Source organism: Jaculus jaculus, chromosome 1, assembly GCF_020740685.1.
Source record: "Jaculus jaculus isolate mJacJac1 chromosome 1, mJacJac1.mat.Y.cur, whole genome shotgun sequence".
NCBI lineage: Eukaryota > Metazoa > Chordata > Mammalia > Rodentia > Dipodidae > Jaculus > Jaculus jaculus.
Window position 1 is genome coordinate 46,094,245 of NC_059102.1, and position 26,604 is coordinate 46,120,848.

General features: G+C 38.6%; 1 protein-coding gene and 1 pseudogene across 3 annotated transcripts in view; one reads left to right on the forward strand and one right to left on the reverse strand.

Annotated features, from left to right (window-relative positions):
• Nucleotides 1-1,308: 1,308 nt before the first annotated feature.
• Kif20b (kinesin family member 20B) overlaps nucleotides 1,309-26,604 on the reverse strand; it is an 84,658-nt gene continuing 59,362 nt past the window's right edge. For all 3 annotated transcript variants that reach the window (XM_045153626.1, XM_045153621.1, XM_045153613.1), the window contains 10 exons: nucleotides 25,311-25,436; nucleotides 21,659-21,786; nucleotides 18,498-18,653; nucleotides 15,442-15,618; nucleotides 11,744-11,857; nucleotides 10,163-10,360; nucleotides 6,086-6,187; nucleotides 4,402-4,552; nucleotides 2,365-2,507; nucleotides 1,309-1,522 (listed from right to left, as the gene is read on the reverse strand). In XM_045153626.1, the coding sequence (XP_045009561.1) occupies nucleotides 1,445-1,522; nucleotides 2,365-2,507; nucleotides 4,402-4,552; nucleotides 6,086-6,187; nucleotides 10,163-10,360; nucleotides 11,744-11,857; nucleotides 15,442-15,618; nucleotides 18,498-18,653; nucleotides 21,659-21,786; nucleotides 25,311-25,436 (1,373 nt within the window). In that variant the 3' untranslated portion in view covers nucleotides 1,309-1,444. The remainder of the gene's footprint in view (nucleotides 1,523-2,364; nucleotides 2,508-4,401; nucleotides 4,553-6,085; nucleotides 6,188-10,162; nucleotides 10,361-11,743; nucleotides 11,858-15,441; nucleotides 15,619-18,497; nucleotides 18,654-21,658; nucleotides 21,787-25,310; nucleotides 25,437-26,604) is intronic.
• Nucleotides 6,614-7,332, forward strand: LOC105943716 (annotated as a pseudogene).

Consider the following 26,604-nt stretch of genomic DNA (forward strand, 5'->3'; position numbering starts at 1 on the left):
CTGACTAAACAGGTATATAATGCCCACCAAATTGCCCCTTAACTACCGATGTTTATGTCCAGTATTGGTTAGAGAAATCTTTACTGTTTAGTTGTCTAAATGTTTTTAGGTTAAAAAGCCCAGGGCAGGAGGGATGGCTTAACAGTTAAGTCGTTTGCCTGCAAAGCCAAAGGATCCAGGTACAATTCCCCAGGACCCATGTTAGCCAGATGCACAAGGGGGCACACATGTCTGGACTTTGTTTGCAGTGGCTGGCATGCCCATTATCTCACTGTGTCAAATAAAGTTGTTTTGCCTCTTGTTTTTTAACTGCTAGCTCAATATACATTAACTGTATGCCACAGCAAAAGTAAACTATAAGTCTTGATTTTTCTCATTGGTAAAATGAAGAAAATGTACTTCTAAGGTACAGACTTAAAATTCCTTTTATCTCCTTAAGCTGTCACTATTTAGTTCTTATATACTGTCCTAGTACCTAAGAACAAAATACACAATTTAAAAGAAGCTATTATTGCTCAGCATGGTGGTTCACGATTATAATTCCCTTTGTTCTTAAGTCTAAGAATGAGTTCCCAGGGGGAACATTTTTATGTTCAAAATAAATTTCTAAATATCTTTACACAAGTCTACAAATCTACACCTAATGGCACCCACATTATCTTGCTTTTATACTAGAGACCCATTTTTCTCTGTCTGCTCAGTTTATAATTACTGCTATTAAACAGGAAATACTGATTTCAGTATATTCAGATTTGGTATGCCTACTTTTAACTGTTACTTAGAATGATAGTTAACAATATATTCTCCTGGCATGTAAATTTAAAGTCAATCATCTGCCAATAAATAACTAGTTTCTGCTCTGATCCCATTTCTGTATTTCATCTCATTTGCCCTCAGCTCTCATTAGTACATACACAGGCATCCTTCGCAGTGCTAAGTGGTAGTAGCCCAGGCAAGCACCTCTGTTTTCAGCTTGAATTTTAATGGGGGTACGTCTTTCTCGAACATTTTATGTATATCTTATAGACAATTTTTATGCATTCATATAATGTACTTTGATCATCATCCCCTCTCACTGGGAATGCTTCTTCTGGTTACTTCAGAATATGTTGTTGAAACTTTTTTTTTTCTTTAACAAGTAAAATCAACTTTCTAGATTTATTTAAAAGTGGTTTCGAAGAATATGCCTTGATGAAAACAAGACAAAGGAAGAAAGGAAAAGAGGAAAGGTAGAAATCTGACAACTTTCTTGAATAAAAAAATTATCCCTCCCCACCACAAAAAAATAAAGTTACTAAAAAGCTTTAATAAAGTATGAAATTGTTGATTCATTTATTGAATTAAAATCATACCATATATAAAATAGCAATCTATACAGAAGCATTTATTACATAATATATACAAAAAGTCAAGATACAAGTTACAGTGATTATGAATAAGAGACTTATTTGGCCATTCTTGTGCGAAGTCGTCGTTTGAGAATTTGGTGATCGCTTTCTTTCACTTTTTGCTCCATTAAAATCTGAAATTAACAATTTGGGTTTTTCAAAAATAGGTAAAAAGAATAACATTTATGATGAAAAGTAATGAGTTCATGTGCTTAATCATTTACATATAATAGGTACATTATATTATATATTATATATAGAATCTCTGTCCATCTATAAAAAGTCAAAAAGGAAATAGATTTTGTAAGATTCATTTAACACTAACTAATTCTAAAATTAAACAGCCTTCACTTTGTCTTTAAATCAGTGCATACACATAAGCTTGAAATAACTAATAAAATATTTGGACACAAATGCTTCAAACTATTTTTAAGAAATGACCTTTCACAGCAACAAGTATATTGCTGAGGAAGTGGAAAGTGTACTGTACTACAACTAAGAAGAAAGTGGCCTTCAGCCAATGGAAGGAACTATGACCAAGACAGATGGTAATCACGTGTGACTGAAAACACAATATTACAATAGCATATTTACCTGACACCAATTCTTTCCCAGTTGCCTTTAAATGTCGAACCATGAAATTTCAATTCTATGTTTTTAATAAACACACTTGGACCCACATCTGTGCCACTCTTGTAATAAAGTTAATAGAAGGAAGAACTGATTTTCAGGGTAAATAAAATTACTAAATAGTGATCATCCTATTAATAGAAATATATTCATCTGAGAGATTGACACTGACAATGCATTAATGTGGTATTTGAATTAACTTTATAATATAGCATTAAAGGCACATCTTAAGAGAGACAAAGAACAGAAATTAAAGTCATTATAAAATTCAACCTGGCATGAATACTTTAAAATTAAAAAGAATTTGAATAATTGTACACTGATTAAAACTAAAATGCTAACTTACCACTTGGCCAGATATATCAATAGGAGATGAAATTTCATTTGTATATAATTTCCGTTTGGCTCTTTTTGGTTGTGATATGTTTTCTTTAGTGACTTCTGCATTTGACAGCTTTGAGGAACTCATTGTTTCAATTATCTTCTTTGCTACAAGTAAAAATATTAATTCCTGACATAATCTTGTAACTTCAACTTAATACAGAACACACAAAAACCAAGAAAGAAGCCAATGAAACATGTAAATAGTTTCAAGACATGAACAATCAATAAAGGAAAAAATTAAATGCCTGTAAGAAATACACACAAAAATGATACTATAGTAAAAGGAGAGAGAAGTAAATATACCTGACTAGTGTATAAATTACAGTGCAAAAATAAAAACTATACTAAGTTGATTTATTTACCCAGAGTTGAGCTAATCCTAACAGGGCTAAGCTGAGCTTAAGAAATTTGAGTTTCAGGCAATTTTATGCTGTTAAATCAAAGATACATATACAGTGGGCTGTACAACATTAAAAATTGGTAAAGCCAGGTGTAATATGATTGCCTATCACCCCAGCACTTGGAAGGCTGAGACAGGAAATCCTTGTGTTTCAGGCCAGCTTGGGCTAGATAGTGAAACCTTGTCTCAACTCCCCCACCTCAATGTTTTCTCCATGCTTGAGCTCCAACTCATCCCACTGCTATCACACAAGCACAAAAACCCCTTCAACATCCCCACTCCCTCTAGCCCACTAATAATCTCTCCAAGTTCTACATGCCAGACACACATGCCATCTAGAACTGTGAGAACATCCTCACCTTTCTGTTACTCACCTGCAAACCATTTCCACTGGTAAATGTGCCTATGTGCATGTGAGTATGGATATGGATGTATGCAGCATACATCTTCATATGGACACAGGGATTAATCACATTTTTGTAAATTCAATAGACATTTACAAAACAGTTTTCATATAGATAATGTTTACAGATGCACAGGACCAAAACAAAAACCAGGATATCCCCAATGCTACCAGTAATCACCTCTCAAGGTAAAAGTATAATTCTGCTAAATCCCATCCCCCCACTTAAAAATTTTCCCCATCATTATTAGCTTCCTCCTTCCTCCAACACTGCTTCATACTACTTGTCAACACCTCTATCATATTAAGCTACCTACTTTTCTAGATCAGTGTGGCTGTTTGAATGTGAAATGTCCCCCACAGCCTCATGTGTTTGTGATTAAGCCTCAGTCAATTCACAGTTGGTAACAATATGTGAGGCAGAGACTTGCTGGAGGTGTGTTGCTTGGAGAAGGCCTTGGGGCATTATAGCCCAAGCGTAGCTTGCCAGAGCTGACGCACTATCTTGCTACTTCCTGACAGCTGCCAAGATGTGATAGTGCCTCTGCTCTGCCATGCCATCATGCAACTTCCCCTGCAGATTGTAAACCAGAATAACCTTTTCAACTAGGAGGTAACTGCTACAATCAGTTAATAACATATATGAGTCTTTCTCCTTTAATAAAATGCCGTCTTTGCACACAGTATCCAGGATAATAAGACAATGCCTATTTAAAATATAATACTGAACTGCCACTGTATTTATACACAATCAGATATTAAAAATTACTAATGGCCAGGCATGGTGGCACATGGCTTTAATCCCAGCACTTGAGAGGCAAAGGTAGGAAGATCATCATGAGTTCAAAGCCACCCTGAGACTACATAGTGAATTCCAGGTCAGCCTGGGCTAAAGTGAGACCCTACCTCAAAACAACAACAACAAAAAACCCAAAAGACAAAAAACACTCAGGGGTGGGGAGATGACTCAGCAGATAAAGGTGTTTTCAGGCAAAGCCTGCTGGTCTAGGTTCAATTTCCAGCACCCACATGAAGCCAGAAGCAAAAAGTAGCACAAGTGCTTGGTGTTCAAATGCAGCAAGACACTGGTGGGCACATTCACACACACACGCATGCACGCACGCATGCACGCACACACACACAAATAAATAAATCTTAGAAAAACAGCCTAGCAAAACAGGTAAATTTCTGCAAACCTTTAGATTGAAGAATTGTTGGGGAAAGTTGTAGAAAGTCCCCAAATTTTTGTAGGGTCCCTTCTTTTTTCTTAGCTGCCACATCTGGACCAATTGTGGGTGCCTGGCTCCGTAAACAGTATGTTTTCTTAGATGATGGGCGTGTGGAAACCTAATAAACAAACATTTTTTAATCACCAATGAGAAATATTGAAGGAAACAGTTATGTCTAGGGTTGAATTAAAGATATCAGAAATGAGTTATTAATTTGGGGGGAATGGATTTAGAATTAAGATACTGTAGAGAGGGATAAAAGGGATAAAGAATTGCAAGCTTGCTTGCCCAGGTTCAATTCCCCAGTATCCACATAAAGTCAGATGCACAAAGTGGCTCATGCAATGGTGGCACACAGTCTTGGTGAATACCAATTGCTTTCTGATTAGCTAAGAGATCTGCTCAGTGGAAAGGAACCCATGGCTGGAAGTAGGAACCAGTTCACCTTCCCATGGAAACCAAGACTATGGTCTCCAACAACAAGCTCCCACTAACCTTTGGCCAAAAGAAGGACTATGTCCATCAAACCTCTCTATATTAATAATGCTCTTATCACATTTAACTATGCTGACTTCATTCTGTGCTGGAGAATCTGTTCTTTTTCAGAAGATAGCCAAGACCAGAGGAGATAAACAACCTCTTAGACTTCAGCCAAGGCTGAGGTGAAACCACAGAGAATTTGGTGAGATGAGCAAGAGTGCTGCCATTAGGGCAAGCCTGACAATCTGTACCAGGATGATGGAGAAAGATGCTAAGGATTCTCAACACATACCAAAGCAGAAATCCAGAAGCTCCTGAGATAGCTTAACACTTAGGTAGACTTAAAACACATCCATTACAGCTCAGGAAGTTTTGTAGAAGGAGACAGAAAGACTGCAAGAGCTACAAATCAGGAGGGCATACCCAGAGGTATTCCCAACCCCAATGACTAACTTCTGCTCTCACAAGACATAACCTGCAACCCCAATGAGGTGGGCCCTCTGAGGACTGGGGGCAGGGAGAATAGAAATGATAGCACCAACACATGTGCCCACATAAAGCATATTCTTAATTAAAAATAACAATAACGGGCTGGAGAGATGGCTTAGCAGTTAAGCGCTCGCCTGTGAAGCCTATGGACCCCGGTTCGAGGCTCAGTTCCCCAGGTCCCACGTTAGCCAGATGCACAAGGGGGCGCATGCGTCTGGAGTTCGTTTGCAGTGGCTGGAAGCCCTGGCGCACCCATTCTCTCTCTCTCCCTCTATCTGTCTTTCTCTCTGTGTCTGCTGCTCTCAAATAAATAAATTTTAAAAAAAATAATAACAATAACAATAATACAAGTAATGTTACAATTTGCTTTTAGCCATGTTTTACATATATGCTTATCCATTTATATTATGATATTGTTATAACTATTACTAATGATTTGAAGGCATTCGAGATTAAATAAAAATGGGCCAAATCTAAATTTTAAAAAAAGGTCTCCTGCTGGCCAAATGCTAAAGTTTACATTCCAAACTGGATTGCATGTATACAAAATAAATGATTTGTAGCTGGACACAATTGAATTTTTAGAAAACTAGTCAAGAGAATTTGACATCTTAACTTCTAGCTTCTACTTTATAATGTAAATGATAGAAATGGTCAGCTTACAGCAAATTTAAAGACAAACCTTTTGTTCCTTTTTGATTGAAGAATTTCTATGCGCCGAAACAGGGATCTTCAAATTAATCCTGGGTGTAGAATTCTTCGTATTTTCACTTTTCACCAACTCCTAAAAATAATGAATTTCAGCACTTTTTAACTTCTTTTCTTTCGAGGTAGGGCTTCACTCTAGCCTAGGCAGACCTGGAATTCACTACGTAGTCTCAGGGTGGCCTTGAACTCCAGCAATACTCCTACCTTTGCCTCCTGAGTGCTGGGATTAATGGCGTGCGCCACCACACCAGGCCCCAGTACTTTTTAATTTCTTAACTATTATTGCCGTTCTTTAGGCTGAGGCGATGACTCAGTACTATCTTTAAGCTCAAACAAGAAAATCTGTACAATGCTACACTACTTATTAGTTTAGGGAAAGGCGGCCGGGGGCGGGGCTTGCCGGGCATGGTAACTGCTCGGCCAGCGATGGGGTGGGGCTGGGCTGGGCTGGGCTGGGCTGCGGAGAGAACGCCCCGCCTGCTCCGTGTGGCCCCGCGTCACCATGATGATCCACAGCTTCCAGAGCAGCCACCAGGCCTTCTCGTTCGGGCCCTGGAAGCTGACGGCGTCCAAGACCCACATCATGAAGTCAGCGGATGTGGAGAAGTTAGCTGATGAGTTGCACATGCCATCTCTCCCCGAAATGATGTTTGGGGACAACGTTGTAAGGATCCAGCATGGCTCTGGCTTTGGGATTGAGTTCAATGCTACAGATGCACTAAGATGTGTAAACAACTACCAAGGAATGCTTAAACTAGCTTGTGCTGAAGAGTGGCAGGAAAGCAGGGCGGAAGGTGAACACTCCAAAGAAGTTATTAAACCGTATGATTGGACCTATACAACAGACTATAAAGGAACTTTGCTTGGAGAATCTCTTAAGTTAAAGGTTGTACCTACAACAGATCATATAGATACAGAAAAATTAAAAGCCAGAGAACAAATTAAAGTTTTTGAAGTTCTCCTGTTTGAAGATGAACTGCATGATCATGGAGTTTCAAGCTTGAGTATGAAAATTGCTGACAACACCTACATGCTACAGAATATACATCACGAGAAAGCAAAATTGCTAACTTAATGCATGTTCCACCTTCCCTCTTCACGGAACCCAATGAAATATCACAGTATTTACCAATCAAGGAAGCAGTCTATGAGAAGCTAATATTTCCAGAGAGACTAGATTCCAAACCTGGAGATTCACAAGAAAGTAAAGCTATGGAATAGAATGTGATACATACAACATGTTCTCACCCTGGATTCTGACTGTACCCCTTGGCTCTCTCTCTATAGGGGATGTGTTATTATGAGACTTAATTCCTTGCTTGCATACAGATTTTCTTTCACCTTAAAGGAAAGAAAAAAATCAAGGATCGTTGCAGGCAGGTTCCACTCAACTGCTATTTGTACTGTGTATCTTCAAATTTATACTCCAGGTTTATAGGTTCTGGAGGTAAATTTGGATTCCTAAACTGTCACTCAATATGACCTCAGCAGTAGTGATGTGTGTGTCTCCTGAGCAGTGGGTGTAATCTGCATTGTTATGAAACACTGTCTTTTCCTGTGAAGAGATGAATTTGTGAAGTCTCAATGCCTTGTGACTTTCATAGGATTCCTGGCTGTGCATGTGGATGTACTGGCTTTGTGCTTTCTGGTGTGTACTCACACTTCTAAAGAGTTGTGACTTGTATCGATATTGTGTGTATGTATACACACAATTTTTTTTAATTACTGATTTAAATGTCTCAGTCCCTGAGTAGTCTTAGATTACTTATTTTGATAATTCATTGTTGAAAACTGTGGAGTTAAAATAATTGACGTTTTAAATTAAAAAAGTGAAAGTGGGCAGGATGAGTATATTTTTGAAGATTTCATTGGTTTATTTCTGTGAGGAATACAAAGAATATGTTTTGGCCATTACTAAATATGACATATACCATTTTATATTTATTTGTTCTAAATGTCTTTTGTAAGAATAAATAAATAATACAGAATTACAAAAAAAAGATATTAGTTTAAAGAGGGGCAGTCTTGATCTTGAAAGCCAATGCAAATTGGAGATGTTATTTGTTGTCTCTGCCAGAGAGAGCATAGTATTAGCAACCAGTAGGTAAAGGCCCCAAATGCTGCTAAGCACTCCAATTTCCATCTAACAGAGAAGTGTCCAGCTCAAAATGTCACCATGCTAAAGGTGAGAACATGTGAATTCATCAAAAGTGTGAACTTAATAATGAAATCCCATGAGCACAATGTAAAACCTAGAAGGGATAATGAAAACATTTGAACTTTAGCTTTAAAATAAGGCAAATAATATACCTATTCCCCACCTCCTAAATAAGGTATGTCTCAAAGAAATGTGGCAACATCAAACATAAAACTTCATAAAGACAAATGTGACAATAAGAAATATTACAATCTTTCTTATTTCCCCACATAACATTACAGAGGACAAGGTGTTTTTTATAGGTATATTCACTGAATTTTCCTGTTGTATATCACAATTGCTACAAAGAAAATAATCACAAAAGGAGTATGGAAAAGGCAAAGAAAAGAAGCACAGAGAATGGTCACGAGTACACATCAGAACTCCACTAAAGGTGAAAGGCCTATGATATCAATCATGGGAGGAGGAGACAGAAAGACTGGAGGCTTGGCTATCACCTTCAGAGTGCTTGGTAAAGAGCTCTTTATGAGCCTTCCTGGTTAGAATATTGCATTGTATAAAAGATTTACACAGTGACCCAAATAGTTGACTCACTACATCAGTGACACTGTAACAAAATCAGTTAAAATTTTTAAATTTCAACACAATAAATGCATCAGTTTATTTTTTCTGAGATATATATATGAAGAATAGTTGTAAAAGTAAAATAATCTGTATTCTCATCTCTTAAATAGTACTATCAATTTTTCCTCTTCACTTATGTGGGGAAAAAAGGGATCAAAGAAAAATCAATGTAACATGCCTGATGAAATTCCAATGTTTTAATGGTATTTAAAACATAATTAACATAAATTAAGTAACTTAAAAACCTAACTATTAAAGCTACGAAGCAATCACTAAAAGTGGCACATGTGCAGCAGAGAAAGTGTTCACTAACACTCCCTCAGTAAATACATTCCCTCACAGCTAGCTTCAGGAGCATGGCTACCAGCTTCTCTTTCACCAGCTTGAAAACATGCTGCTCTTTAAAGGAGTAACAGAAAAGCTGAACAATATTATTCTGTCCTAATTTAAGCTTAAAACAAATTACTTGGAAAACTGAGCACTGTAAATTCAGAATGAAGGAAACTGGGCTCAGCCATCAACATGGATGGTTTTCAATAGAAGGGGGGTGCACTACCAGGCAGTAAAAGTGATTTCCCACCACTACAGCAAGACCCACATCTCAATACTGACTGGTAGTAAAAACTTTTCCAAAGCTTCCCAGGATAATGAGACCTAAGAATTTTAGTTATTTGATAAAAATTATATCAAGCAAGTTGGTCATTGTCTTTATCAATCATTTCTTATTTCCTCACCCACTGGAGGGTAAAAGTAAATTTGAACCCAACTAGTACACAGAAATAGCTCTTTAGTGAAATCCATCATCATGTGACCCTTTTACAGACTAAAGTCAGGGGAAAACTGTGCGTATGTATGTGTTTTTATTGTTATTTACTTATTTGAAAACAGACATAGAAGAGAGGCAGACAGAGGAGGTGGGCACACTGGGGCCTCCAGCCACTGTAAGCCGACTCTAGGTACATGCACCCCTTTATGCATCTGAATGTACATGAGTACTAGGGAATTGAACTCAGGTCATTAGGTTCTGAGGCAAGAACCTTAACTGTTGACCCATCCCTCCAGTCCCAACTGTGTGTTTTAATATCCAATAGCTCTTTGTTTGAGGATTATTAAGCCATGATACCATTCCCAAAAGGTACAAAATATGGCATAAATTGTGGATTTAATCTCTAACATCAGTTCTTATGAGAAGAAGTTGATACAGTAGAGCTTAACCACATATTATAGTAATATTTGCTTGTTAAATGTACTCATAAGTTAACTACTTACCTCCTCCATTTCATTACTCTTCCTCTTCCGGGCCTTGGAAATCTTAACTGTGACTGGTGTGGCACAACCAGGGCGTTTCACTGACATTTTGTTTGGCCGCAAAGGTGTAAACTGAATCTCTAATTCCGGTTTTGGAAATCGAGTACTTTGTACATTTTCTGTTGACACTTCACACGAGTCAAGAACTACAGATCCATCCTATATGAAAAGGGAATATGGGGGGGAAAAAAATCAACATAGTATGAATTTATAAACTACAAATTACTTTTCTCAATTACCTCTTCAAAACAGTAAATTGGGAAGCTAAAAGCACACCCTGTGCAGCAGCAAGACAGAGTTAATGGCCTTCAGGTTTAGATACGGTATATTAACACTGGGGAAATATACATACTAAAATTGGGGTATAGCTCAAGATTAGGGTTCATCTCTAATACCAACAAAAAATGGTGGAGGAAGCTTAGGAGGTCCACATTACCCACAATGGTATGACATAATTACCTAATAATATGCTCAAAAGAGTAGGTTTTATAACAAACCTACTACAGTCACAAATGTCCCAAGGAAGAATCTGGTATTTCTAACACTCACTGCAGTGATGACAGGTCAGAGGTAAACTACAAATCCATTGCTACTTTTCCCATTGAGAAAGAGAGACTTTCATTCTCATTTCCCTGAATCTAGGCTGGCCATATTGATTTCTATGGCAACTAAGTGGCAGAAATAGCATCATGGAGCACAAGAGAGATGGCTTAGCAGTTAAGGCGTTTGCCTGCAAAGCCCAAGGACCCAAGTGCCTGCAACACCTAGAGACCCAGGTTCAATTCCCTAGTACCCACGTAAGCCAGATGCACAAGAGAGTGCACGTGTCTGCAGTTCACGGGTTCTGGGGATCCTCTCACTCATTCAATAAGTGCTTGACCCACTGAGCCTTCTCCATAGCATGGCTTTTTTTTTTTTTTTTTTTTTTTTTGCCTGTTAGGTGATTTTATATTTCTAACCACCATGTTTATTTATATTTATTGAGCTACTATTTAAAGACGATGATATTAAAATTTGGAGATCTGGCTGGGTATGATGGATTATGCCTTTGAACCTAGCACTTGGGAGGCCAAGATTGGATAACTGTGAGTTTGAAGCCAATCTGGGGCTACAGAGTGAGTTCCAGGCCAGCTTGGACTAGAATGGGTCTCTACCTTGAGAAAAAAAAATATTAGAGATAAAAAATATTTTCTCAGAAGTTTGTATCTTTCCTTTATACAGCTAAAAGCACATATAGCTAATTCTGCAGCAAGTTACCTATAACAATTATTTTATACTTATAAGTACTCATGATTAATAGTAGGTAAAGAGAGCAAACTGCTGGACTTAAGAAATAGCTTAGAGGTTAAGGCTAAGGACACAGGTTCAATTCCCCAGAACCCACATAAGCTAGATGCACAAGGTGATACATGCATCTGGAGTTTGCCTGCTATGGCTAGAGTCCCTGGTATACCCATTTTTTCCCTCTCTCTCAAATAAATAAAAAAATAGTAAATTTTTTTTAAAAAGAGCAAAATACAGGCCATGTTATTGAATATCCACCTCCATTTCATCTCTGGAAATTTCAAAGCTTGCTGATGACTGAGGTTCAGTTTCAACGGCACCTTGATCTGCTGAACTAGTATGTCCAGGCTTGAGATTCATGGTTTGTTTTTCCTAAAATAAGAAAATTTTTTTTTAAACAGAGACAGTGTTAACCTGAAAAAGACAACTAACAAATCAATATAAAACCAAGATTTGCATAGACTACATAGTAAAATACAGACTTCTTCAGGAACCATTTTACACTCCTTCCCTTCCTTCATCTTCACAGACTCAGAGATGGGACTCTTTTGAATCTGATCTAAGTGGAGATCTGAAAGACTGCATTCTACTTCCTGTCAGTTTCATTGCAATTCACTAGTTAGGCTTGGCAAGGATTACTACTCCTACGGTAGGCACAACAACACACACCTATCATCCCAGTGCTCAGGAGGCAAACATAGAGGACCATGAGCTCAAGGCCAACCTGGGCCATATAGAGAGACCTTGTCTCAAAAAGCAAAAGGCAGGACTGGAGAGATGGCTTAGCAGTTAAGTCATGCTTGCCTGCAAAGCCTAAGGACCCATGTTCAATCCTCCATGTCCACCAGACACACAAAGATGAGGCAACTACAAGATCACACATGACTACAGGTGGCGCCAATGTCTGGTGTTTGATTGCCATGGCTGAGGCCCAGGCACACCAATTCATTCTCTCTCTCTCTCTTTCTTTCTTTCTTTCTTTCTTTCTTTCTTTCTTTCTTTCTTTCTTTCTTTCTTTCTTTCTCTCTCTCTCTCTCTCTCCCCCTCCCTCTCTCTCTCTCTCTCTCTCCCCCTCTCCCTGTCTCTAAAAATATAAAAATAAAACAAAATTTAAAAGCAAAAGGTAAACATATATGTCCTAATTTCTAAAATGAAGAAACAGAAACTCAAATATGTCAAATGGCATGATATGCACTGTGCTAAATCCTGCTTATGTAACTTTAGAGACTTATTGGGAATACTACTCCAGTCATAATGGAAACACAATCTTTTCCCACAAGAATCATGTGCTGGTTTGAATTATATGTCCCACAGAGGCTAATGTGTTTTGAATACTTAGTCCCAAGGTGATGGCAACTGGGGAAAGCTGTAAGGCTTTCAGGAGGTGGTGCCTGCTGGAAAAGGTTGTAGCTGGGGTGCACTTTGGGGTTAAAATAGCTCAGTTCTAAACCGGATACTCAGACTACTTCCCTCCTGCTGCTCTGGAGATGTGACATTTTCTGGCTATCTGCTCTTGCATGCTTTCCCCACCATGATAAAACTTCCCCTAGAAACTTGAAGCCAAAATAAACCCTTTTCTTCAGAACCATTAAGCTTTCCCTCCAGCCCCTAGTCACTTCCTTGTTGCTAGGACAAAACCCCCAGCCAGAAGTAACTTGGGTTAAGGAGCTTGCCTGCAAGGCCAAAGGAGCCAGGTTTAATTTTCCAGGACCCACATAACCCAGATGCACAAGTGTGGATGCATCTGGAGTTTGTCTGCAGTGGCTAGAGACCCTGGCATGTCCATTCTCTCTGTCTCTCTCTCTCTCTCTCACTCAAATAAATTAATTTTAAAAAAAGAAAGTGATTAATACAACCCTCATCGTCTATTTTTTCCACAATGAAAATCCTATTTCTAATCCTACTTAAAATTGTTTAAAAATAATAAAGAACTAAAAAGCTGTTTGTGGCGGAACATGCCTTTAATGCCAACACTTGAGAGGCAAAGGTAGGAGGAGCACCATGAGTTCAAGGCCACCCTGAGTCTACATAGTGAATTCCAGGTCATCCTGGGCTAGAGTGAGACCCTACCTCAAAAAAAAACAAAGGAAGAAGGAAAGAAACATATCCATATATCTTAATATGGATCTTAGCACAGCTATCAAAATAAAAAAATCAAATACATCGCTTATGCCAGAACTGACAAAAAAAAAAAAAAATCTACTGAATTCATAATGGAAAAAGCAACCAGCATGTACTGGCTTCTTCTGTAATAACAAGTGTGCTAAATACTTCACAATGCTCTTCATTAGTTCATTTTTTAAAATTTTTTTGTTTATTTATTTTATTTATTTATTTGAGAGTGACAGAGAGAGAGAGAGAGAGAGAGAGAGAATGGGCATGCCAGGGCTTCCAGCCACTGCAAACGAACTCCAGATGCGTGCACCCCCTTGTGCATCTGGCTAACGTGGGTCCTGGGGAACTGAGCCTTGAACCGGGGTCCTTAGGCTTCACAGGCAAGTGCTTAACCACTAAGCCGTCTCTCCAGCCCTTTATTTTTATTTTTATTTGAGAGACAGACACAGAGAGAAAGGCAAAGGGGGGGGGGGGGGAGAAAATGGGCACGCCAGGGCCTCCAGCCACAGCCAATAAACTCCAGACACATGCACCCCCTTGTGCATCTGACTAAAGTGGGTCCTGGGGAATCAAGCCTTGATCCAGGGTCCTTAGGCTTCACAGGGAAGTGCTTAACCGCTAAGCCATCTCTCCAACCCATGTTTTTAGGATGACAGCGTTATCGATTTTAGGTAGTTTAGAAATATTCAATAATTTCCCCAAAGATGTCAAAATCACAGTAATAGTCACAATACCAAGTTTCTGTAACTTTCTAGTCTGTGTTATATATATCACTGTAAGGTCTCACATCATATATATATATATACACACACACACATATATATATACATATATACATATATATACATATATATGGCATGACACTGTCTCTTTAGATTCATCCTTTAGGAATCATTAAATCTTTTAATATCTCTCACACACAATGCACATCACATGTACTGTCTTTCTATGTTGCCCAGACTGGTCTCAATCTCGAGAACTTCCTCACAGCTCCAGAACTGAGTATCAGTATACAAAACTATGCCTTGCTACAGTAGCAGATGTGCTTTGCTTTTATGATGCTGGAAACAGAACCCAAGACCCTGCACATGCCAGGCAAGCAAGCACCCAACCAGTGAGCTTAGAGCAGCAGATGTAAATGAGATCATTCATTCCAGAAGGACTAGCTTCAAATATCTCTTGACTCCTCATTTAGAATTCCCAATCCTAACACAGTGTCACAGAAGTAACAGCTTTGCCCACTGGAAATGTGTCCACATCAGTGCACTTACTTTTAGTAAATTCTGTATTTACACACACAAAGCATAAAGGTGGGCCTGAGTATTATTAAAGTATCACCAAAAGTTGACAACAAATCAAGTTTCTACATTTTAAAGACAGATGAAATCATAAGTATATAGTATAAGTATATAAAGTATATATATTTTCTAAATTTGCTAAATTCTCTTTTCTTGTTGTTTTATTTGTTTTGGGTTTGTTTGTTTTTTGAGGTAAGGTCTCACTCTAGCCCAGGCTCATCTGGAACTCACTCTGTAGTTCCAGCCTAGCCTTGAACTCACAGTGATCCTCCTACCTCTGCCTCTAGAATGCTGGGATTAAAGGCATGTGCCACCACATCTGGCTTCTAATTACTTTTTCTAGGAAGTATGACCAAAATATTAAGAGAAAGTACTATGCTTCAGTCATTGACAAATCAATATAAAAAGCTAAAGATTTAAACCTGTAAGAATGTTCTAATTTTTCACTCCTCTCTAATCTAATTTAGCTGGCTGAGAAATAATTTTGAAAAATTCTTATGTTCAACAAGAAGGAAAAGAAAGAATGAATAAGAGTGCACTAACTGCTTCAGAAGTCTCTGATGTGATGTTTTTTAACTGTTCAATTTCAATATCCTTCTGTTTGTTACTGGAGATGAGTGCTTTCAGCTCTCTCTCTAATGCTGTAACCAGTTGATCCCGTTCTTCTCTCCACTTCTGAAGGTCATCGTTCTTCTCTGCCAGCTGTGCGGTCAGCACTTCCTAATCCATAAATACAGAAAATAGTAAGGTATACTGACAGATATGTGTATGCAAATGCCATACTGATACCAGTCATTTTAAATGCTAGCTTTATAAAATTTATTTTAAAAATTAACATAAACTTTAAAATATCAATCTAATAATGCTTTAAAATTTTTATTATGCATAACACCAGGAATACAACATATAATAAACCATGTATTCATGTGTACATAATATATACTACCATTATACCTATTAAATATGGACATGTAGAAATGCAAATTAAAACTACTTTGACATTCCATTTCACTCCTGTCAGAATGGCTACAATCATGAAAACAAATGACAATAAATGCTGGCGAAAATACAGAAAAAGAAGACAGCTAAAAATAGACCTACCATATGACCCAGCTATAGCACTCCTAAGGCATGTGTACTAAGGATTAGTCTCACTACTTTAGAGATACTTGCTCAACCATGTTCACTGCCGCTCTATTCACAATAGCTAGGAAACAGAACCAGCCCAGATGTTCCTCAACTGATGAGTGGATAATGAAGATGTGGCACATTTATACAATGAAGCTCTACAGGGCAGTAAAGAAAAATGAAGTTATGAAATTTGCAAGAAAATGTATGGGTCTGGAAAGGATTATACTAAGTGAGGTAACCCAGGCCCAGAAAGCCAAACATTGCATGTACTCTCTCATATGTGGTTCCTAGCTACAAATGATCGGATTTCTATGTGAGCTGGAATAAAACTCAGTAGCAGAGACCAGTAAGCTAGAAAGGAGATATAAATGGAATAGAAAGGGAGAGGGGGACTTAAGAGGATGGTATTATATATGTAAGTAGAACAGATTAAGGGGGGTGGAAAGGCCTCAGTGAGGTCAAGGGAAGAGATTGAGTAAAGGAAAGGTGGGGGAGGGCTAACCAAAATCTAAGAGGATATGAATAAGTCATATGGAAACTGACTTTTTTGGATAATGGCACACCCACAAGCCATACATTGTCACTAGAAAAATTTTCAGTGTCAGGGATGGAATAGCCAACAGGTTTTACTTCTTCCTTCTTAACCAATGGCCAAAATGTCCAATAGGTTGTGGGCTAGGAATAAAGCCAGTAGTCAATACTACCACATCAGAATTCTGTTCAACTTAAATATTATTTCTTGCTATAGTTTAAATCTGGAATGTCCTTAAGGGCTCATGTATTGAAAGCTTAGTCCCAGTTCGACAATGCTGTGAGGTGAGCCTAACAGATTTTTTGTTTTGTTTTGTTTTGTTTTTCGAGGTAGGGTCCCATTATATCCCAGGCTGACCTGGAATTCACTCTGTAGTCTCAGGCTGGCCTTGAACTCACGGTGATCCTCCTACCTCTGCCTCCTTAGTACTGGGATTAAAGGCATGTGCCACCACACCCAACAGCCTAACAGATTTTTTTTATGCCATTCATTTTCTTTTTTAAAAGATATTTTCATAAAAATAACATTTATTTGTTTGTTTACAAGGAAGATGGGAGGAGAATGAGTACATCAGGGCCTCCAGCTGCTGTAAATAAACTCCAGATGCATGTGCCACTTTGTGCATCTGGCTTTACGTGGGTATACTGGGTCATTAGTGCCGTAACTACTGAGCCATCTCTCCAGCGCCTCCTTCAATTTCTTGAGCAGAGAGTTATGGGTCATGGTCTCAACCTTTCTGTCATACCCTTGGAATGAAGTGCTACACGTTCTCGTCGTAACATGCCCTCACAAGCCCAAAGCAATGGGCTGGCCATGACTGCAATTTCTAAGCTAGAAATCCAAATAAACCTTTTCATTCAATAAATTCATTAAATAAATAAAAATTCAATAAATATCTCAGGTACTTATTCCAGAAACAAAAAGAAGACTAATTTATTTCTAGAAATACCTCTAATCACATGGAATTACAACATTTAAAAAAAAAAGCTTCTCAGAGATACAGTAATAACAGCTGTTGGTCTCACAAGAAATGGCCTATGATGAATCAATACTATACAGACATATGACAGCTATACAACATTTAAATCTTGATCCCAAAAAACTGCTGGAGAAACTAGCAAAATTCAAATGAAGTCTAAAATTTAGCCATACAATAGATAATAGTAAACTGTTGGTATGGAACACTGCATTTACAATCACTTATTTATTATCATGGATTTTTTTGATTGCCCACAAGACAGGTCAAACAAACTATCAATTAAAACAAGAGGAAACAAAACTCAAATTAAGAATTTATAAAGGTTACAGTTACTCGATGGGAAACTGAACATTATGTCCCCTGAATCTTCTAAAAATTTATTGACTCAGCTGTTAAAATTTGATATAAGTAGCAGAGGCCAGTAAGTTAAAAAGGAGACATAAAGGGAAGAGAAAGGAAGGGAAGAGGGTACTTAATAGGTTGGTATTGTATATATGTAAGTACAATGATTGAGATGGGGAGGTAATATGATGGAGAATGGAATTTCAAAGGGGAAAGTGTCGACAGGGGAGGGAGGGAATTACCATGGGATATTTTTTTATAATCATGGAAAATGCTAATAAAAATTTTTAAAAAAATTTGATATAATTAGTTTACAAGATAAATGCACATACCATGTTAGATTATACAGCTCAAAATGCAATACTTAAAAATACTATAGAGAAAACAACTGCAGCCGAAAAGATATTTCTATGTTCATTATACAGGTGAGAAGCAATGAGGTATTTTCTCCACTTGCTAAATAAACAGAGAAAGTTACGACAAAACCACAAGAGAATGTCAAAATAAACTGTTAAACTTCTCACAGAAAGTTAACCTGCTCAATAAACAAATAAATAAAGGATGAGTAGTCAAGGAAAGAAAGTGAAACATTTCAAAGGTATAACTGTTACCAACCACTTGGTTTTGCTGCTTCAAGCACCGTTCTCTGTCTTCAGCATATTTTTTCATCTCTTTGTTTCGCAAATTCTCAGCTTCTTTTGCCTGAGCAATAAGCATCATTTTCTCATCTAGCCACTTTTTTCTATCTGCTTTGTATTTCTCTTCAGAGTCCTGAGTAAGAATGATAAAAGTTACTTCCATATGCCTAAGTAGACAGCAAATCTATATAGCATTTTTATACAATGTATCACTTTTGACCCTTTCAAAGAACACAAAACACATTTTTTGTTAAATAATTCAAAGTTTATTTCTAATTATAGAAAGAAACATTACCTAGGCTTGCTTTTTTTTGTTTGTTTGTTTTTCTGTTTGTTTTGCAAAGTAGGTCCTCACTCTGGTCCAGGCTGACCCAGAATTAACTCTGTAGTCTCAGGGTGGCCTCGAACTCACAGCAATCCTCCTACCTCTGCCTCCCAAGTGCTGGGATTAAAGGCGTGTGCCACCACGCCCAGATTACACTTGCTTTTATTTACAAATTTTATTTTTCTAAAGAATACATTTAAAACCTTTCTTTTGTCAGTATGCCTAAGAAGAGACAGACAGAGACAGAATGGACACACAGGACCTTTAGCCACTGCAAACAAACTCCAGACTCATGTACCACCTTGTGGATCTGGCTTTACATGGGTACTGGGGAAATGAACTTGGGTCCCTCAGCTTTACCAGAAAGCACCTTAACCACTAAGCCATCCAGCCCAAGAAATATTTTAAAATTTTATGGTGACTGAAGTCTTCCTAAATATCAGGAGAAAGCAAAAACCTGGCAATAGAATGGTACCTTGTAATTGTAGCCTGATAGCCTGGGTTTAATTCCCCTGAACCCACATAAAACCAAATGCACAAAGTTGTACATGTGTATGGAGTTTGTTTGCAGAGGCAAGAGGTCTTGGCTCACCCATTCTTTCTCTCCCTCTCCCTCTCTTTTTCTCAAATAAATAAATATATTTAAGTAAAATATATACATGAAATTTTTAAATAGTACTTGCTAAATTACATGGAAAAACTTACCTAATATATTGTAATCACACATATAACACATTAAAGATGAACAGAAAAATTTAATAAATACAAAATTAGGATAGGGGACTGAGGAGATGGCTCAGTGGATAAAGTGTATGGTACACAAACATGAGTACCCAAGTTCAGATACCCAGGTTACCCAGAGCCCAAGTAAAGCCAGATACCGCAGTGTGAATATCTACAATCCTACTGTGCTGAAAGTAAGATGAGAGGAGAGGCTAGAGAAGTTCCCAGAACCTCACCAGCTAGCCAGCCTAGCAAATCCAACAGAGAGTAACAGGACAGGAGACCCTGCCAAAACTAAAAGGCAAGTACCAACACCTGAAGCTGTCCTGTGACCTCCACACATGCACCATGGACATTCACACCCATACTCACAATCATGCATGCACACACACAAATATACACACAAAAGTGCAAAAGGAAAAAAAGCATAGGGCTGAGAAGTTAATTCAGCATGTTTGGAAAGATGGTGCAGTACAGTAGGTGTTGGCTATGTAAGCATGAAGACCTGAGTTCTATCCCCAGCACCCATATATCAATCAGGGCATGGCCCCAAATGCCTAAAAGTCCAGCCCTGAGGTACGTGAAGGTAGGAGGATTGCTATGGCTCCCTGGTCAGCCAAAATGACTTAAAAATGGAGAGTCCCAATATCAGTGAAAGACTCTTTCTCAGGGGAATATGGCCAAAGAGCAATAGAGGAGGACACCCATCACCTTCCTCTGGCCTCCACACATGTGAACATAGGATGCATAAATCTGCACACAAACATACACACATGCACATACCCTCAAGAGAAAAAAACTTAAATATATTCTACATAGTACTTTCTTATGTTAGTGATCAGACATACAACTGTATTCCTATTCAAGTTTGATTATAACTTTGAATAACAGCAAAATAATTCTCCTGATGTTCATCTTTTCCGGAGCAAATTTTGCTGAATAAGAAAATTATGGAGAGTCTTAAGAGGTTGCTCAGTGGCTAGGTTCGATTCCCCAGTACCCATGTAAAGCCATATGCACAAAATGGTGTACATGTCTGGAGTTCATTTGCAGTAGCTGGAAGCTTGGTATGCCCATACTCATTCTTGCAATCTCTCTCCCTCTGTTTATCTGCCTCACTCTCTCTCATAAATAAATACATTTTTTAAGAGAGAAAATTATGGAACATGGGTCTGAGTTCTTAAAGAGCCTACCATACTAACTATAACATGTGAGCTCAATTCCCAGTACCCATATCAATTGTCAGATGTGGATGTATGTATACGTAATCCCAGTGCTGGGGGGAGGGAGGGAGAGGGAGGGGGAGGGGGAGGGGGAGAGGGAGAGGGAGGGAGGGAGGGAGGGAGGGAGGGAGGGAGGAGGGGAGAGAGAGAGAGAAAGAGAGAGAGAGAGGTGAATCCCTGGAGCTCACTGGCCAGCGTGATCCCAGTGCTGGAGGGAGAGAGGGAGAGAGAGAGAGAGAGAGAGAGAGACAGAGAGAGAGAGAGAGGGAGGAATCCCTGGAGCTCACTGGCCAGATAGTCTAAGCTAACTAGTAAGCTACAGACCAGTGAGCTGCTTTGTCACAAAAAGAGGTGGATAGTGTTCCTAAGGATGACAACTGAGGTTTTCTTATACCCCTCCACATGCACACATGAATGTACACATAAATAAACACATATACACAAAGTTATGAATTACACAAATGTGTATAAACAGAGCAAATGTGGTGCGTAGTGGCACACGCCTTTAATCCCAGCACTTGGGAGGCAGAAGTAGGAGAATCACCATTAGTTCGAGGCCATCCTGAGACTCCATAGTGAATTCCAGGTCAGCCTGGGCTAGAGTGAGACCCTACCTCAAAAAAAAATTTTTAAAAAAAGCAAGTTAAGCATATAAAATTAAGGATTCAAACACAATTTTCACTGTATTATTTAACAATTTTTTGTCATTTCAATCTGCATTCAATGCTTGTGTATATATATAATACTAATCCCCAATTTTATTTAACCCATACCAAATCAACTACCAAATGCTAAATACTGTGTTCTCCACTTACCAGAAATGTAATGAAAACGTAGATAAAAGAAAGAGAAGGAAAAAGCTCATACCTGTAACTCATCTTGAAGTTTCCTAAGCTTTTCGCTGAGCATATCTGGGGAATCCTCAGGTTCTTTATTTGATCTTTGCTTACTTTTGCTTTCCAAATCATTGCATTTTTCCTTCCATTTTTCCAGTTCTAATTTGAAGATGCAAAATTATTTTTTAAGGAACATTCAAATGTTACAAAGTCTCAGAACAATCTAGAATATAGACCAGGATGGACCTGAAAATATTCTTTTTGAACATTTACATAGATATTCATTTAACATAGGTCTTGTATCTCTTGAAACCCGGCCCCAGTCTGCTGAGGACCTTCCTCAATAGGGTCCAAGGTGTGATGGGTAACAAGGGCCTTTGTCAGTCTCTGGGTGGAGCAGCTTTTACCTCAGGATATTTCTGCCCACCGTGGGGCTCTTAGTTTTCCAGACCCCTTTCCATAACAGTCAGTCCCTGAGTCTTGATGGGTGTGTTAGTATCTCAGCAGAGAACTGAGCTTATTTTATCCGCTGACATTTTTTTAATTTTTTTTTTGTTTTTTTATTTATTTGAGAGCGACAGACAGAAAGAGGCATACAGAGAGAGAGAATAGGCGCGCTAGGGCCTCCAGCCACTGCAAACGAACTCCAGACACAAGTGACCCCTTGTGCAGGAAATAGAGCCTCAAACCGGGGCCCCCAGGCTTCATAGGCAAGCACTTAACCGCTAAGCCATCTCTCCAGCCCTCAGCTGACATTTTGATGGTTGTTAGTTAAGTTCCCAGAAAAGAGTAACTAAAGGACCAACCAATCACTTTGAGTCGGCGTACCCGGTATGAATTCATTTCAACCTAAGTTGTATAGGGTTTAACTTCATGCAGTTCTCAAAGGAAAAGAAGTAACATCCATAAAAGTAGACTAGGAAAGTATGTAACAGCAGGACTTCACACTGTTCTTTATCATTTCTTTTGATTGCCACAAAAAAATTTCTGATCACAACCATGGCATTGTCATCATTTACCACATTTCACAGATGAGGACACTTACACTAAATCATCTCAAGTATCCTGGTTTTGAAGCTTTATTAAACAAAAACAGCCAAGTAGAATGGGAAGATGGTTCAGGTTGTAAAATGCTTGCCATGCAAGAATGAGAACCAGAATTCTGGTCCCCATCACCCACATAAAAAACTGGGCATGGTGGTGAATGCCTATAATTCCAGAAATAAGAAGACCCCAGGGCATACAGACTGTCTTGTCCAGTCAAGTCACTGAACTCTAGATTCAGTGATACATCCTGCCTCAAAAAATAAGGTGGGTGGGGAAAGGTGGCTTTGTAGGAAAGAACATTTGCTATGAAAACATGAGGACTTGAGCTCAACAGTCCTCAGCATCCATGTAAAAAGTTGGACATGGCCATGTATGCCACTACCCTGAGGAAGGCAGAGAAAGGAGGACCACTGGGCTCTGTGGTCAGCCAGTCTAACCAAAAAAATACTAATGGTCCAGATACTGTGAGAGGCTCTATGTAGTAGTTTGAATAAATGTCCCTCAATAGATTAAATAGTGTATTAAAACTTCTTGGATTCCCAGCCACCTGACTGGAAGAGATGTCACTGAGCAGATCTTAGGGTCCAGCCCTACGGTGTAGTGGTGGATTTGAAATTCCAATCTAAAGATATACAAAGTGCCTGGAAATGTGTTTGTTTGTGGTGTGGTTTCAGAGATTTGGCTTGCAGATTCTCTCTCTGCTTGGACCTGTGAAAGCAGGCCAGTTTTTTCTGTCATTATGGAACTTCCCCTGTATCTGTAAGAATCGATAAATATCCCAGCATGGTGGTTCATGCCTTTAAACCCAGCACTTCGGAGGCAGAGGCGGGAGGATCACGTGAGTTCAAGGCCACCCTGAGACTACATAGTGAATTCCAGGTCAGCCTGGGCTAAAGTGAGACCCTACCTCAAAAAAATAAAAACAATGGGAGCTGGAGGGATGGCTTAGCAGTTAAGGCAGTAGCCTGTAAAGCCTAACAACCCATGTTCAATTCCCCAGGACCTACATAAACCAGATGCACAAGGTGGCACATGCGTATGGTGCTTGTTTGCAGTGGCTGGAAATCCTGGCATGCTCATTCTCTCTCTTGCCCCCACCCCCACTTCTTTCTCTCTTTTGTAAATATATAAATAACTTTTTAGGTTAAAAAAAACTTGCTTTATTTGTTTTTACAGACAAGTTATTTTTAATGGCTAGAACACTGCAAATTATTTGCAAGGTATGGGTTCAGATTAGGAGTAAAGTAACTGTCTCTTGAGGGTCGTCAGCTAACGGCCCCCAAAAGAATATGGATTCCACCATGCCCTGGAGAGACTAGCACTCCAGTCTGATCAAAGATGGAAATTAGAAGCAGCTTCCTGATTTTTCCTCATTTGCATGGGCTTAAAGGCATACTCTTTCTGCGTCTATAATGTCTTCTGGACCCAAAAGTCAGGAAAGGTCCTTTATACACATTTGAACTTGGCAATGAGGTTCATCCTATTGGATGCCTAATTCACAAAAGGACCAGATCCAAGCCTCAATATGAAATTTTCCTGATTTTTCTTCTCCCTCTTTCCAGCCCAGTTCTAGGGTTGGAAGCATTTCTTCTCTACTATTCTTACTCTCGAAATAAATCTTTCATAATTTTCTCTTTTCCCTGTCTATGGATATTTCAGTTCTTTGCTAATAATTTGGAGAAGTCTTTGTGAGTCACTGGCTTGAAGAGTTCTAAGCCCATCCAAAGCTCTCTCCCACAACGGGATTATGGAATGGCCTTACAGCATTTTATTTTATTTTTTTTCTTCGTTTCTGTTTTGAATCAAGATCTCATGTAACCCATCCTAGCTTTAAACTCATCATGTATCCAAGGATGACCTTCAACTTCTGATCCTGCTATCTCCACCTCCCATGTGCTGGGATTAAAGGCATGTGCCACCACACTCTGTTTTATGTGATGCTACTGACCAAAACCAGGGGTGCATGCATGCTAGGCAAGCATTCTACCACCTGAGCAATATCCTCAGACATCTATCTTATGCCTTCTTTACAAAATACTATTTAACTAGATGAAAGAATGTGGGGCACAGTAGAAAATGAAAGGTGTAAAGACATTCAAAAATCGCATGGGGGCTGGGGAGATGGCCCAGTGGCTAATCATGCTTGCTTGCAAAGCCTGCTAGCCCAGGATCAATTCCTTAGTACCCATATACAGTCAGATGCACAAACAGCGCATGTATTTGAAGGTCGTTTGCAGTAGCAAGCTGGCATGTCCATCCTCACCTCTCTTTCTCAAATACATAAATAAAAATTATTTCAGGGCTGGAGAGATGGTTTAGTGGTTAAAGCGTTTGCCTGCAAAAGCCAGAAGACCCAAGGTAAACTCTCCAGGACCCACATAAGCCACATGCATAGGATGGTGCATGCATCTGGAGTTCGTTTGCAGTGGCTGGAGGCCCTGGCCTGCCCATATTCATTCATTCATTCTCATTCTCTCTCTCTCAAATAAGTGAACAAAAATTTTTTGAAAATTATTTCAAAAAAATCACATTTCAAGTATACTTGCAAACTCCATACTACTTTTAAAAGAAAAGAACTCTAGGAAAGTAAAACTAGACTAGATTGTGGTTCTATGCAATGAACACTCTTACTTTACCTGAGGCCAGCCATTCAGCTTCCTCTAACTTGGCCGCAAGGGCTTGATCTTGTTCGGCTTGAGTTTGTTCTTGCTCTTCCAGGGTCATGCGCATGTCCTTAATTATCTTCTCTTTCATGCTAAGATCTAAATATTTGCAGGGAGTGTGCTAAAAATTAGTAACAACTAGATCCAAGTTTTCTTATGTCCTTCTTTAATCATAATTTTAGTAAATACAGTACAACATGTTCTAGAGTCAGAAATTGTCTTGTTCTTCTAAAACTAAAAAGGGCTAAATCCCTATCTAACCTATTGGGTTTTTTTTTTTTTAATATTAGGTCCTTTTCTCTGAAAATATTCAAAATAAAATATGTATGTCTACTGTTTTCTTTTTTTTTTTTAAGTCATCTCCTCAGGAATCACAGTGTTACTAGACTTACATTGTTTCTGGCCCTTGGAAAGAAGACTATGTCATGAATGACTTACGTCATCCTGTCAGCAAGGAACAGATAAAGGGGAAAGGTGAGGTTGTTGCCCCTTCTGATGCACATCACAACAGGGCTCATTTCAGCACACGATGCCCATTCAGATCTAGTGTGCCCCAGAAAGAATGTTGCAAATAATAAGACAAACAACGCAATTAAAATATGGGCAAATGATGGTGATGTAGCTCAGTGGTAAAATGCACAGCTACCGTGGACAAGGCCCAGTGATCAATCACCAGCATAAAGAGGAAAAGTAATGGGCAAAGTACGTGAACAGGCATTATGCAAAGGGAAATATAGAATCAATGCTGTAAAAGAAGATGCTTGACATGTCTAGTTATTGGGAAAACACAAATTAAAATCTCTACACTCTATACTACTTTATAGCCACTAGGATGTTGTGTTGAATAGCATCATATCCACCCACTGCAATTGTGATCTTATTTGGAAAGAGATTTTTCATTGACTGCAATCAAATTAAGAATTTGTTGAGGGAATTACCATGGGATATATTTTATAATCATGGAAAATGTTAATAAAAATTAAAAAAAAAAAAAAAGAAATAAAAAGATTAATTAGAAACAAAAAAAAAAAAAAAAGAATTTGTTAATACTGGCCGGGCATGGTGGCGCACGCCTTTAATCCCAGCACTTGGGAGGCAGAGGTAGAAAGATCGCCGTGAGTTCGAGGCCACCCTGAGACTACATAGTGAATTCCAGGTCAGCCTGGGCTAGAGTGAGACCCTACCTCAAAAAATCAAAAAAAAAAAAAAAAAAAAAGACTTTGTCAATACTAGATTAAAGCAGATCATAAATCCAATATGCCTGGTA